The 15,324-nt window shown below is 42.8% G+C and overlaps 1 protein-coding gene across 1 annotated transcript in view; it reads left to right on the top strand.

Annotated features, from left to right (window-relative positions):
• Window positions 1-15,324, top strand: part of MEI1 (meiotic double-stranded break formation protein 1) — a 464,883-nt gene that overhangs the window by 379,473 nt on the left and 70,086 nt on the right. The window contains exon 25 of the mRNA XM_088468098.1: window positions 10,996-11,080. Coding sequence (XP_088324224.1) covers window positions 10,996-11,080 — 85 coding nt within the window. The remainder of the gene's footprint in view (window positions 1-10,995; window positions 11,081-15,324) is intronic.

Genomic DNA, 15,324 nt, shown 5'->3' with positions numbered 1-15,324 from the left:
CTGGTGTATCCCCACACCTTTCACATGATCTTCCAAGATCCGAGGTTTGCATATAACAGTAGTTTTATGTCCCCACTCAGACACATTACTGATGGATTAAGAACCACCTTGTGCCATCCCATAATAACACTAAATAGTATATAAATGTAAGCCTAAATAATATATTTTAAAATCAGATTGTGATAGCATGTTCACTATCAAAGGGTGGACTGTCGAAGCTGGATTATTGGCTGAGACAAGATCAGTTTAAAATTGAATCGCAGCGACACCATCTTGCGACTGGCCGCAAGATGCCATCTTGGAAATTAGATCGCAAGCCGCCATTTTGTGAATGGCCGCCCAAGCGCCATTTTAGATAAACTCACACTTTAGTACATGTGGCGATATTACTATTAGCATCATGCGATTGCATCTTTCACCATTTCTCATACACACATTAATACGCACAATTGCGCTGTTAACTAGTCGCATATTAGCGAATGCCTAGGTCATGCACACACATCTGCCCCAAGTTAACTAGCGTCTTTACATCAAACCCCACATACTCACACATTACATATTCACATACCATGTTCCATAAGCTTTAAGGTATAAGATTCAAGTATGCACATTTACTATAATTGCTATGAAATAAAGATTATTTTGTAACTAAGGTTTTATACGTGATAAGTAAGCCATGTTTGGTATTGTACTGATGCGTACTCTCAACAGTATTCCAGTAACATCGATGTAGAGATCGCAACAGGCATTCTCAACTTATGGACCACAGGGACTTCAAGCAACAAAATGTACATTATATGACCAACTGTTTGCATGAGGCGGGAAACCAGAGACTACCAGGTGTTAGAGGCTGGACTGTGTCTATTTGAACCAACTTGTTAGATGCCTTGTAACATATGCCCTCTCCTTTAGGGCCAATGGTATTAGCAACAAGCTTCTCTATTGCGTTGTCTATTTCTGGGGGGTATAAATATGTGTGCTCTGTCCCTGGGTTTCTAGTCTTAGTGCTGAATGCTGATTGACGAGGGGTTTCTTGCTGATGCCTACATCTGGTCCAGAGCGCTGCGTATGTATACTGTACTTGGGTCTGTATAATTTCTTTGCGTTAAATTGTACTTGGATCATAGCGTGTAACTGACTGTACTTTTACTTGAATAATACTTTGTGCTTTGGAACCACAGGTTCTAGGTCTGGAGTCTTTATTTACTGTATGACTGCGTACGCAAAATTAGCGTCATCCTTAGAGGTTTATAGGCAGTCCTTATAAAACAGTGATTGAACATGTTTCCCAGATGCAAGAGAGAATTGCGGCTGTAGTGCTGATAGTTAAGGAGCACTTGGAACAGGCCCAACTAGCACAGCAGAGGGTATATAACCGCAATGCACGGTTAAGAAACTTTGCTCCTGGGGACAGAGTGTTGGTGTTGGTTCCCACGGTAGAAAGTAAACAGTTGGCTAAGTGGCAAGGGCCCTTTGAAATCTTAGAAAAAGTGGGACAGGTCAACTATAAAGTTTACCAGCCGGGGAAAAGAAAACCAGAACAGATATATCATGTGAACCTGATAAACCCTGGAAGGATAGAGCAGCACTGTCAGCCATCCAAGCCCCTACAGTAAACCCAGGTCCCGTGGTACCCGAAGTGACAGTGGCAAAAACCCTGTCAGCCAGTCAACAGCAGGTCAAGGAATTTTTGAACAGAAATAGGGTACTGTTTTCTGACCTGCCAGGAAAAACCACGGTCATCAAACATGACATAGTTACTGACCCAGGGGTTAAAGTTAACCTAAAGCCCTATAGGTTGCCCGAAGTCCAAAGAGAGTCTGTGTCAAAGGAAATTAAAAAAATTGGGGGTAATTGAAGAATCACATAGTGAGTGGTCCAGTCCCATTGTGCTGATTCCAAAGCCCGATGGGAGTGTGTGTTTTTGTAATGACTTCCAAAAGCTGAACAGTGTTTCAAAATTTGATGCCTACCCGATGCCAAGGGTGGATGAACTAATTGAAAGGCTGGGGACAGCAAGATACTTAACCACTCTGGACCTAACCAAAGGGTATTGGCAAGTGCCATTAACTGCAAAATGCCAAAGATAAAACAGCTTTTTCTGCACCAGAAGGGTTGTTTCATTACAAGATGTTACCCTTTGGGCTACATGGGGCACCTGCTACCTTTCAAAGAATGATGGATAGGATTCTAAGACCCCATAGATGATATGCTGCGGCTTATCTGGATGATGTGGTCATACATAGTCCTGATTGGCAGTCTCACTTACCCAGAGTACAAGCAGTGTTAGACTCCATCTTTAAGGCAGGTTTGACAGCCAACCCAAAAAAGTGTTGTCTAGGGATGGAGGAAGTAAAATATCTGGGACAGAGGTTTGATAAAACCACAGCTCAATAAGATTGAGGCAATAGAGAACTGGCCACGACCCCTCAATAAGAAGCAGGTGAGAGCCTTCTTAGGGATCACTGGATACTATAGGAGGTTCATACCCAGTTTTGCCACCATTGCGGGTCCCACTTACTGACCTTACCAAGGGCAAACAAAAAATCATGGTGGAATGGGGTCCTGAAACGAAGAAAGCTTTCCAAGAATTAAAAATGGCCTTATGTACCCAACCTGTTCTGGTGACCCCTGATTTTGACAAAGAGTTTGTGGTACAAACCGATGCGTCCGGTGTAGGCATCGGAGCGGTCCTGTACCAAAGCAACGAGGGTAAGGAACACCCTATTTTTTTACCTAAGCAGGAAATTGTATATACATGAGAGAAACTATGCCACAGTGGAGAAGAAAGCTTTGGCCATAAAATGGGCATTAGAAACTCTCAGGTACTATTTGGTGGGCAGAAAGTTCAAACTGATTACTGACCATGCCCCTCTGAAATGGATGTCAGAAAACAAGGACAGTAACGCAAGAATAACAAGATGATTCTTGGTGCTACAAACCTTTACATTTTCGGTAGAACACAGGCCAGGAAGCCAGCTGGTCAATGCAGACGCGTTGTCACGTGTTCATTGCTTTGGGGCTTCAGTTGTTCTTCCCCACAGGTCGAAACAAAGAGGGGGATATGTGATAGGAACACCGGTAAAGTGGTCAGTGGTAGATACATTTGTCCTTGGTCTTTGACCTATGTGTTCTAAAAAACCCCAGGAGAAAAGTCTGCAGTGAAGCAGATTTGAGTGTCGGCTTTTTGAAAAGCCAGTTTGGGTCTTGGGGGTGTGGATGTGAGGAGAGGGAGGGCTCCATCCACAAGCCACTCCAGGTTTTGGCCTTTTTGGCCTGTTAGCAGCTCATTAGGGTCTGCACCTGGAACTGGCTGATATAGGCTGTGTGTGATTATAAGCTAGTGTCTCATACCAGGAAGCAGACTGGCTGGCTCAGAGACACTTGGTAAAACTACTTGTAAGTCTTGTGCATACGCTTGTGTTGGTGGTGGAGGCAGTAGGCCCCACTATTTCTTTAGAGAGGGAACCTCTTGTCTAGTTAGCACCCAGACGGGTTAGCGTTTATTTTTATGTTTTGTTTTCCTTTTATGTTGCACAATAAAGACTGGTACCGACCAGCTAGTATGAGACCCCAGACTGGTGTACTATTTTTCCGGCTGCTGTGTGCGTGAAGAGGGAGTCCATCTACCCCAGGAGAGGGACCCCTAATCCGGTCGTGTTATAATATTATATAAATATATATATATATATATATATATATATATAATAGGCCAGGGCTTTGCTGTTATTCATGGGGAGGGAGAGGAGGGGTTGACTATTTGCAGCCGCTGGGGAGCCACTGTGGAGCTTTACTGAGTGGGACCACTGATGAGTCCCCCTTTTCAGGCCCGGGGCGCAGAGAAAAGGTCAGCGCTGATAGCACTACCTTCTATTTGCCCGGCGGCTGCTCTGTCTAGTTTGCAGCCGCCGGGCTGCTGCTAGTGGGGGTGGAGAGAGAGAAGCGCTGTCCTTCTCTGCCCGGCGGCTGCTCTGCTCTGCCATCAGCCGCCAGGGCTGCTGCTAGCCAGAGGAGGGAGAGAATGACAGCGCTCTCAGCGCTGCCTTCTCTGCCCTGTCAGCAGCCGCCGGGCTGCTGCTAGCGCCATCAGTGCTACTGTTTCTATTTACCTGGCGGCTGCTCTGTCCCCTCGGCAGCCGTTGGGGGTAGGTGCGCCGGCGCTGGGCTCTCCGATCACTGCTAGCAGTGATCGGCCGGCCTACGGGGAAGGACAGTGTGCAGAGGGACCAGGAGGTCCCTCTGTGATTGGCTGCTGCTAGAATATGATTTTCTAGCAGCTGCCCACAGAGCTTTTTTGACTGGTTGTATCAGATACGACCATGTCAGTGAAAGCCCAGTCTGTTATGGTCATATCTGATGCGACCATGCCAGGCAAGTGGTAAAGTGTTAAAAAAAAAAAAATGATGTGGGGTCCCCCCTTCCTCAAAAGCATAACCAGCACTAGGCTCTCTGAGCCGGTCCTGTTCCTAAAAATATCGGGGGATAATTGAGTCGGTTTTGGTTCAAGGAATACAGTACAGGGAAAAAATTGCATAGGGGTCTCCCATATTTCCTCGAATCAGTATCAGGCTCAACTACCGGGTGGAGGGATAAATGCCACAGCTTGTGGTAACACTTCACGTGGTCCCCCGGCCAAAAGCTTTAACCAGCCCCCAACTAGTCAGCCCAGGCCGGGGATTCCTTGGGAAGTGGGGACTCCCTCAATAAAGAGGTTCCCATTCCCGATTATATAGCCCAGGCTTGGGCTAAAGCTCGGGGTGGGTGTGGGGTTGATGGGTGTAAAAATTAGATTTAAACTAATACTGTCCTTTACAGTAGGACTACTGGTCCCAGTAAGCCTACCTCGCTTTCTGGCACTTGGAGAGCCACAAGTTCTAGCAATCCCGAGCATACATTGCCAGGGGTGCGGACGATAGCCCCAGGCTTCAGTCCAGGCCTGGGGTATCCTTGGGAGGGGGATCCCTTTAATGGGGGGGTCCCCACTTCCCGTGGAATTCCCAGCTTGGGCTGACTAATCGGGGGCTGGTTAATACTAAGTGAGTCCCCCGGCTATGGCATTATCCCCCTGCTAGCTGAGCCTGGTGCTAATTCCTAAAATACAGGAGATCCCTATGCAATTTTTTCCTTGTATTTTTAGAACCAGGAGCGGCTCACAAGTGTTAAATGTAACACTTTTAAAGCCTGATTTACAATCAGAAGCATGCACAGATCACAATGATCAGTGCTTGCTTCTGCTAAACATGCTGCTGGTGAGGTAGTGTGTTTGAAACTTCTGTTTTGGACTGAGGGCCTGATTCACTACAGATCGCAATTCTGCTTATACACGCGCACCGCAGTTGCTAATATCACATTGGGATCGCAGGCAGACACAAGAACGCCCACTTCCCCTTACTCACATCCGTATACTAGGGCAACATAGTGAAATAATCAGTAACATCCGACCAATATGCACACTTGCACAAGCCCTGACCTTACTCAGAAATTTCTAACAGCCACGCATGCTATCAGTGCTATGGCTGCTTATGGTCACGCAGTGGATAATTTATGCACGCCCCTGCAATGGCGTTACAATGCACTGGCACGCCTGCATTCGTCCAACCCCCCGTCACCACCCACAAACGGCACATCCTGTCACTCTGCCATGGGTCTGCGTAGCCTCTGCAATCGCAGTTCCAAACGCAATTGCTAGTTTGCGCACTGCGATGCATGCGCAGTACGCAACAATCAACCGATTGTGTGCGTATTAGCAACTGTGTTCCTTGCTGAATCAGGCCCTGAGTTTGCTTAATTAACACCCGTGTTTGCAATCATGATTCTTGGTGTTGTATTCTTGTCTATGGAAAGTACTTACGAGTTTGGCCGATGGTGTATTTATTTCTATTTGTGTTTTCACTTTAAGAAAAGGAAGAGAACAAAGATTTGTCTATTTATGTGGCGCACAATAGGAAAATTACTTTAAAATTATTAATTCTTTATTAGGTATACATTAAAAAGAATTTGTTGGAAACTACAATCAGCGAAATAAAGGAAATTGTAAAATATAGTATTAGAAAAATTAGTAATGAAAAAAGAAAGAATTAGATTAAAATTGAAAAGATACCCTCCCGCGTGATATTATTACTTGGTATTTATTGTAAATAATATTATTAGTGCCTTAAAGCCGACAGCTTCTCACATAACACATTAGATATATATGTTGTCAGTTCTATACAGGGTTCTATCCCTTAGCGTATCTGTCAATTTGTTACCATACTCAATCACAGTTACTATATAAATATGGAAATATTAATAACAGATATTAATGTGTGTTATATAATTGACATATATTCCTGCATCATCATTCCACTGTGATTAAATAGATTGTAATATTGATCTACTGCAACATTCTTGCTTTCCCTTTTTTTTTTTTTTTTTTTTAAATAAAAAATGTTATCCACAGATGAAGATCACATCTCCGGATATTACATGTGTAATAAGATATCTATTAACGGGAACATTATATATATATCACATTATTAACACATGCGGATTTCCTCCGACTTCCTTATCCCATAAGTGGGTATAACAGGGAAGCTTTCTATTAATTTATCCCATTACTGGGCATGTGTTGTATTGTTAGATTGAGTCCTTGTTCACATTCATGTCATATAAGGACACAATTACACTGTCAAAATCTTATAACAGTGTTACTTTCTCCTTCAAAAATAATTACAAATGTATCTAGATTCTTATCGAGGAGGTAGTCCTTTAATTAGACATGCAGGGAAATTCTTTCTATGAATATGTTTGGTAACTGGACAAATATTATCTAATTGTAATAAGCTGGATTGCATCTAATCCTCAGCATTGTAGTAAGCTAAATTACATCAAAGCCTCAGCATTCAGGATGTTATATTTAGAGCGTTGATCCGTGATTGTGATGCCGATGTTTTATTTCTGTGTTATCTGATGGATTCACATTTGCTTCACATAAATAATAATTGTACTATCTATATCTTGCGGCTATACCACTCGTTCACAAGCTATAATCTACTGACATGGATGGAATCTGTTAATTGACTAGTCCTATAACCGAAGATGCGGACAAGGTATCACCCTGTTAGTGTGTCCTGTGACTGGACAGATATTCAATTACATCCATATACATGACAAATTCAGCGTACATTTCATTTAGAGCATTATTTCAAAGTTGCAGTATTATTTGTGCAACAATGTTACTGCCCCTCTTAATTAGTGTCAGCAAATAGAGTTATATACAAAACAAGTTCAGCGTGTATTTCATTTGGAGCATTATTTCAAAGTTGCAAAAATTTTTGCCTTGAGGAAGCTAATTAGCGAAACGCGCGTCGGCAGTATACCCGCCGCGTGACACTTGTGCCTGACAATCCAATGATGTAATATTTGTCCAGTTACAGGACACATCAATAGGAAGACTTCACACATGTCCAGTTACAGGACACTTTAGCTAACAGAATCCGCTTGCTTCTAATACTATTAATGACGAGAGATAGCAATGTTATTGTAAGATGCTGATTACATGATTACAGCTTGCACGTGCATGTCCAGTTACAGGGCATCGTAGCTGATAGAATCCACCTACTCCTAACACTACTAGTGAAGGGAGAACAGTAACACCTTCACAAGATACCGAATGTGTAAATTCACATACAACTAATAGTAATAGAGATACTAACTCCACTTGCTGAAACTACTTAAGAGGGGCAGTAACATTGTTACACAAATAATATTGAAACTTTGAAATAATGCTCCAAATGAAATACACGCTGAACCATCGTCAGGTTGCTGCATGTCAGGGAATGGGGGAGAGAGCCCGGCGCTGAACGATATCGTTAATGATATCGTTCAGCGGCTGTGCTCAATGTCATAAACGACATTGAGCACAGCCTGCCGAGGACACACTAGACGATATCGCTCAGGGAGCATATCGTCTAGTGTGTATGCACCTTAACACTGTTATAAGATTTTGACAGTGTAATTGTGTCCTTATATGACATGAATGTGAACAAGGACTCAATCTAACAATACAACACATGCCCAGTAATGGGATAAATTAATAGAAAGCTTCCCTGTTATACCCACTTATGGGATAAGGAAGTCGGAGGAAATCCGCATGTGTTAATAATGTGATATATATATAATGTTCCCGTTAATAGATATCTTATTACACATGTAATATCCGGAGATGTGATCTTCATCTGTGGATAACATTTTTTATTTAAAAAAAAAAAAAAAAAGGGAAAGCAAGAATGTTGCAGTAGATCAATATTACAATCTATTTAATCACAGTGGAATGATGATGCAGGAATATATGTCAATTATATAACACACATTAATATCTGTTATTAATATTTCCATATTTATATAGTAACTGTGATTGAGTATGGTAACAAATTGACAGATACGCTAAGGGATAGAACCCTGTATAGAACTGACAACATATATATCTAATGTGTTATGTGAGAAGCTGTCGGCTTTAAGGCACTAATAATATTATCTACAATAAATACCAAGTAATAATATCACGCGGGAGGGTATCTTTTCAATTTTAATCTAATTCTTTCTTTTTTCATTACTAATTTTTCTAATACTATATTTTACAATTTCCTTTATTTCGCTGATTGTAGTTTCCAACAAATTCTTTTTAATGTATACCTAATAAAGAATTAATAATTTTAAAGTAATTTTCCTATTGTGCGCCACATAAATAGACAAAATCTTTGTTCTCTTCCTTTTCTTAAAGTAAAACATTATTTCCTTGTCAAGTGGCAGCACCCCCATTATTTGATATTAACAATAAAATCTGATTATTAACATGGGGTTCTAATAATAAGTATAAAAACATTTTTTGATTATGTGTGCAGGTATGTATATTTCTCAGTTATTTGTGTTTTCACCCATGTTTAATAGAAAGAGAATCGTGATTTTACACCCTTGTTTGCCTTTAGTAAAACCGAGGAAACTGTCACAGAAATGCAATCTCGGCCAGACATGATTTAGTAAATTTACCCCACAGAGTGTCGACACTGACATAATTTTGACATGTCATATGTCAACATTCTGAATATGTTGCTATCCTGAATGTGGACATTCAGACCATTTTTACATTATGGTGTTGACATAATGAATGTCGACATGTTGATTTTCAAACTGGGGTGTGGATATTGGGACTACACATACTGTATATATATTTTATTTCTTTCGAGGTTTTCCCGACATAGGAGAAATCTAAGAACTGAGGGCCTGATTCAGACCCGGTCGCAAGCCCTGAGCGCTCGCAACCGGGTCGATGTTTGCCCACTGGGCATGCGCACAACGGAGCCGGCTCCGTCGTGCCCATGCGCGAGACACGGCTAGCGACGGGTGCTCCGTCGCTCCTGGTCTCGCACCAAAAGGGGCGAGCTGTCGATGGTGATTGACAGCTCGCCCCGTTTGGTAGGCGTGGCCGGGGGGGTGGCTTCACAAACGGAGGCGTTCCCAACTGAACGCCTGCCGTTTGTGGGCGGCCCCACTGACATCACCAGTGATATCAGTGTCGGAGAGCTTCCGACTCTATTAGAGCCAGAAGCTCTCTGGGACTTGCGGCCACGAGACCCTACCACAAGGTTCTCGTCGCAAGCCCGATGGTCTTGACCATCGCGACCATCAACCTGGCTGCTCGCTATAGCTGTGGGTGGTCACCCACAGCTATGCGAGCTGCCAGGAGGCCGCTCCAAAAAAAAAAAAAACGCCCTGATTCAGTCTCCGTCTCTGAATCAGGCCCTGAGTGAGGATGTTGAAAAAGGAACATTTTAGCTGATCATCATCATGCTGCCATGATGATGAGCCTATTTTTATGTGGAAGCTTGAAGCTGGAGCTCTGGGCCTGATTCAGAGCCGCTCTTAAGCAGCCGCTCGTTCGCTCCAAGTGATGTTCGCACATCTGCGCATGCGTATGGGTTGTAATGCGCGTGCGCCAACCAGTCAGTGCGGTCGGAAATCGTGTGCTCGCAAAATTGCGAATGCCTGGTAATTTCAGTGACAGGATGAGGCATTTGTGGGTGGTAACAGGGGAAGGTGCTTGAAATTGGGGAGTGGAGATCCGAACGCAGGCGTGCCAAATGGTCAAAACGGGCGTTTTAAGGGTGTGCATAATTAACAAAGCAGCGTCATCGACCACGTCACTTGGTTGTCTTTTAGCCTGAACTGCTCGCATGATTGCGGTAGGAAAATGCTACCACAAGAATAGCGAGCAGTTCATACGCCTTTCGATGTACTCGATTAATCAAATAAATAGTGGAGATGACGTATGATGCAAGCGGCCAAGGGGCGTCTTTACAAAATAGCGAGCGCATGTTTCGCTCGCTCGTTCAGACATAGAGGCGTCAACAGACCGCAAAGAGCGAGCGCTTAATTTAAATATCCGGCCCCTTTTTCAGAACGATGTCCGCAAATAGCGTCTGGCTCTGAATTAGGCTCTCTATCCGCTCCATTGTCAATCTGGCCTTGGGATAAGTGTCTTTGAGCATTTTTACAATGATTCCTAAACTGGCTTTATGCCAGCAACATGTGTATGGAATGTCGGGTATCACAGCTGCAACTTAAGGTGCCTACACACATACCGACTTTTCATCCAATTTGGCCGATTTCGACGAATCGTGACGACAGATCATGTAAAAAATGGCCAAATCGTGAGTTTCTACACTTGATGCCGATGCGCGTCCCCGCTCGTCGTACATCGCATCTTCAGATCTGCCGTGCTGTAGGGCAGATTAGCCAATCTGGGATACAATGCACTGGCTGCAAAATAGATCTTAAATCAGATTGGACATTTTTAACTCCAAATCGTGACCACGACTGCCTGGGGAGAGTTCAGGGGAAATCGTGTACATTGGCAAGTCGGTATGTGTGTGGGCACCTTTAGAGTGTTGGATTCTTCTGTTATATTATATTGTCTTGACACAATGCACCATAATATTTACCCATTTATCTTACCAGGTCCACAAAACTGTTCGTGTTAATGTGCATAAAGTGGTGAATTTCATTTCATTTAAGTATATGGATACATCATCCAAGCTAATGGGTAAGGGAATTGTAAAAACACTGGTCATAAATTGTAAATTAAAAACTGTTAATAATCCGTCTACTTTACATATACTATGATGTGACCATAAAGTCAGTATTGCTGGATGTGGTTCAAAATGTTGACATTCAGAATGTCAACATGGATATTAATATATCGACAAGTGAAATGTTGACATTGCCAGAATATCGACATTGTGAATGTCAACAGTACATTTAATCCCTAACTCTACCTTAACCCTAACCACAGCCTAACCCTAAGACTCACACCAGCTGCTGAAATTGTGCCTGTTGACATTCTAGTGTGAACATTCTGAATGTTGACATATTGACTACATACCTCACTTGCCATATTACAGCACAGCCATTGAACTGCATTTCACTCTTATGAACAGTGAAAATAACAACTTTTCTTGTTATTACTATAGAAGTCTCAGCAAATCCTGTTATTGGAAGCAACTTTTCGTTCCAGTTGTAATTGTTCCCAATTAAGATTAGCGCCTAGTTGTGTTTTTTCTTTGAGTGTTTTTACTAGAGATATGCGCCGACCCCCGTGTTTTAGTTTTGGATCCGGATTCATCTTTGTATTTTGGTTTTGCAAAACCACCCTGTTTTGGTTTCGGTTTTGGATCTGAATTTTTTTTTTAAATAAAATAAAAAAACAAAACAGCTAAAATGATGCTATTTTAACCTGTAGTGCAATCCAAAACTCAAATTTGGTTTTTAAATCCGAGTTCCAAACCACGGGAAGATCCAAACCGGTACTTGGTTTGACTCGGTTCACCAAAGTGGACCTACACATCTCTAGTTGTTATCCTGCTGAAAACAAATGTAGGGGCTTATGTAGAGTTTGACAAAAGCCAAAACAAAACAAAAAAAAAAATGCACTTTTCTGTACTAAATGTGTGCAGAAAAATGGGGTACATCTCAGTCTGTATGCAGGGGTAGAGGCCGGCTGGCGTAGCCCGGGTACAGTAAAGGATTGTTCATGCTACTCATAAGGAATGTAGGGGCGGAAGTAGGAGTATATACTGTATTATCTCTGCTTCCCCTCTGGTGCAAGATTCATGCTGTAGGACCTTGCATTGGCTTTAAAAAAAATAAATAAATAAACAAAAGAGAAAGAAGTGAGGGCCATATACAATTAGTTTCGCACCCGTGATACTTTTTCGCATGCCACATTTTGACAGCTTCACGTGTTTTAGTCACGGAAACTTATCGTGCGCACCCCCACTATTCACCGTATTCAATTCCAAAGGACACGAAAACGCATCCCGGCAAAAGTCTAACAGGCGAATAGTGTTGGCAGAATTGGGGAAATCAGCCTGACACCCCCTGAAAGATGCACTAACACTGGGGATCAATGTAGATGTCCCCGATTAGCCCTACTGAAGCTATTTGGGGTACTTAAGTGCTGTCATTTGCTCCTTTGCCCAAGTGCTGTAGAATAGCATTATGCAGTTTTTTTGGGGGAAAATAAGTAGTCCTGTCAAATTTGGGGTACATGAAAATTGGTGCAAGCATAGTTAAAAATCGCTAAAGTCAACTTTTAAGTGCTGCAAAAAACGTATCTTCAGCAAACACCTGCAATTAAAAAAACACCTCCCCCATACTATCAGACCCCCAAAAAGTCTATTTCGATAGTATTTGCGTTTGTGTCCCCACTTTGTACTTTTTCGCCCCCATTTTCAAAGTGCTTATTTGGTATGTTCCTATTTTTTTTTCTTGACGCAGTTATCCTGTGGGGCTCTGTCCAAAGGATGCAGAGTGGTTTCCGCACCTTTGCACCCCAAAACCGCAATTCTGCACTTTTTTCCACCGGGTTTTCATAGGCAAAACTTTTTCTCCTATTACATTGCATTGACTTTCCGCGTACGAGAAAAGTCTTTGCAATTGAATACGGTGAAAAGTTTCCGCCTGGCGAAATGACGTCATCCGCGATACTTTTTCTCAGATTACGGCTTTTCGCCGCTAATTGAATACGGGCCTGAGTGTTCTCATCCCCAAAATTAATGACAACTTTAGTGGAGCCAGCCTAGGCTGTCATTGGTAAAACTGTGGGGACAAAAAGCATTAGGAGCCTAAACACTAGGGCTATTCGCATTTCCCGTTTGGTGTGGGCAAATAAATAAAATTAAGTGGTTAAATGATAATTTTTCCATGGGAGGGGTAAATTTACTATGAATCTAGTTTGGTCGAGTTTCCATTCTCTGCAGGGCCGGATTAAGGCTTGTGGGAGCCACGGGGTAACTAAGTTGTGGGAGCCCCATCGATAAAGTTGCTATGGCCCCACACAATGACTACTATGCCCCTTGTCTCTGGACTCTCCACTGACCGGCACGGATCGCAGTATACTACTTCATGTCCGCAGCACTGCTGGGAACTGACTCCCACCAGCATAGCGTACATGATCTAGTACACTGGTAGGGGCAAACGCAGGATTTTGAGTTAGAGAGAGAAAAAGAAAGAGAGGAGGGAGGGAGGCAGATAGAGAGAGAGGAGGAAGTAAGATATAGGGCGGGATGTACTAAGCATCGCTTCTGCGATGCGGGACATTCCACCTGTCTTCGGGTACATACCGCAGTTGATTACTGGTGTCCTTCTGCGAATATGCAGAAGGTCGCGGGCCTTGGGGGGTGATGGGAGGGATCCGATCGGATCCCTCCCAAGAGGGAGCATCCCAATAAAAAGCCCATAAGCTTCTATGGGGTAACGCCACCTGAATATGGTGTTACCCATTCGGACAAAGCATTCCGGTGCTTTGTACATATGTGGAATGCGGAAAAACTGCATTTTCAGGGGTTTTACACCATTTTTCCCTTTAGTACATGTCGCTCATAGAGAGGGAGAGGGAATAGAGTGAGATAGAGAAAGAGAGGGAGGGAGAGAGAACGAGATAGATTGAGGGAAAGAGAGATAGAGTCGGAGGGATAGGGAGGAAGATAGAGAGAGAAGTCATAAGAGGGTTAGAGAGAGAGGGGGAGGGAGGAAGGGACAGTCAGAGAGCACATACATATTTCCCTACCTCTATGTCCCCTGCCAATACACCCGCGAATCGCGGCATTATGTCAGTGGGCGGGGTGTCCATCGTCTGCCACTGTGTAATGTATCAGTGATGGAGTGTGCTGTCACTGCAGTGCTGTATGCTGCCGTCCGGGACCGGGAGTCGGCTACAGAGGGTCCAGGGTGGCCCGGAATTTTTGTGGCAGAGTGGGTCCCCCAATGTGTGGGTGCCCCTGGACGACCTCCCCACCTATAATCCAGCCCTGATTCTCTGGAGAGTTTTCCAATTTTTTGCAACTCCCAGGAGTGATGGGGACCCCCCAATAAACTCGGGAGAGAATTCTCGTTTGCTTCAGGTCAACTATATACAAAGGAAATAATGAGAAGCTCTTTCATATCGTAGTGTCAGGTGCAGCTCCACTCTTGTAGCATCATCCAGTCCAAAAGTAAGGAAATTAGGAAGAAAAAGAGCATGCGTATATTACATTATTATGTAAGGAATACAATACATATATCTAACTACAGTGCTTACCAACTATAGCCTTGGGACTCTACCATCTCAATCACTTCAAGTACTCTGACACTGGAATCAGAAAAAAATAGGGTGTCAGTCCTAGAACTTCAACCCAAGAAGGGTGCACTCTAATAGACAAAATCACATAAAACATAACTTTTAATACTAGAATGAATTGAGTATAAAAATACTAACATAGGTACCACATGTATCTGACAAATATTTGTAAGGTTGTATTAACCCAAATGTGGTAGGCAAAATATTAAAGAAACATATAAACAATGCAACATTAAACATGTATAACAATGATTATTCACTAGGAAATTGCTCCTAAAAAAATAATTTTCAAGTCAAACTGTAGACACTACTGAAATGGATAATACTGTACATCTAAATACAGAACAAGATATGATAGCCATCAGTATTCTTGAGGAACTGGATGATGGAATTCCTCCCACTTTTTCAGATACAAGGAGTACCATCAGACCACAATGTAAAAGGAAATCATCCTTTTACCCTCAAGATAACATTTCCCCAGCAGTCCAAATTTTTACAGAAATGGTATCCAAGGATTTGGATACATTTTTGGGTATGGTAAATCAATTTCCACAGCTCCAATGGAATACTACCAACAAGAGAAAGAAGCCCTCAAAGAGATAAAAGGATGGAATCATATCGTAATCAAACCATCTGACAAAGGGGGTAATATAGTTCTATGGCCCAAAGAA

Source organism: Taudactylus pleione, unplaced genomic scaffold (assembly GCF_031769625.1).
Source record: "Taudactylus pleione unplaced genomic scaffold, aTauple2 ptg000080l, whole genome shotgun sequence".
Classification (NCBI taxonomy): domain Eukaryota; kingdom Metazoa; phylum Chordata; class Amphibia; order Anura; family Myobatrachidae; genus Taudactylus; species Taudactylus pleione.
Note: the sequence above shows the minus strand (reverse complement) of the source record. Positions and strands in the feature narration are given on the sequence as shown.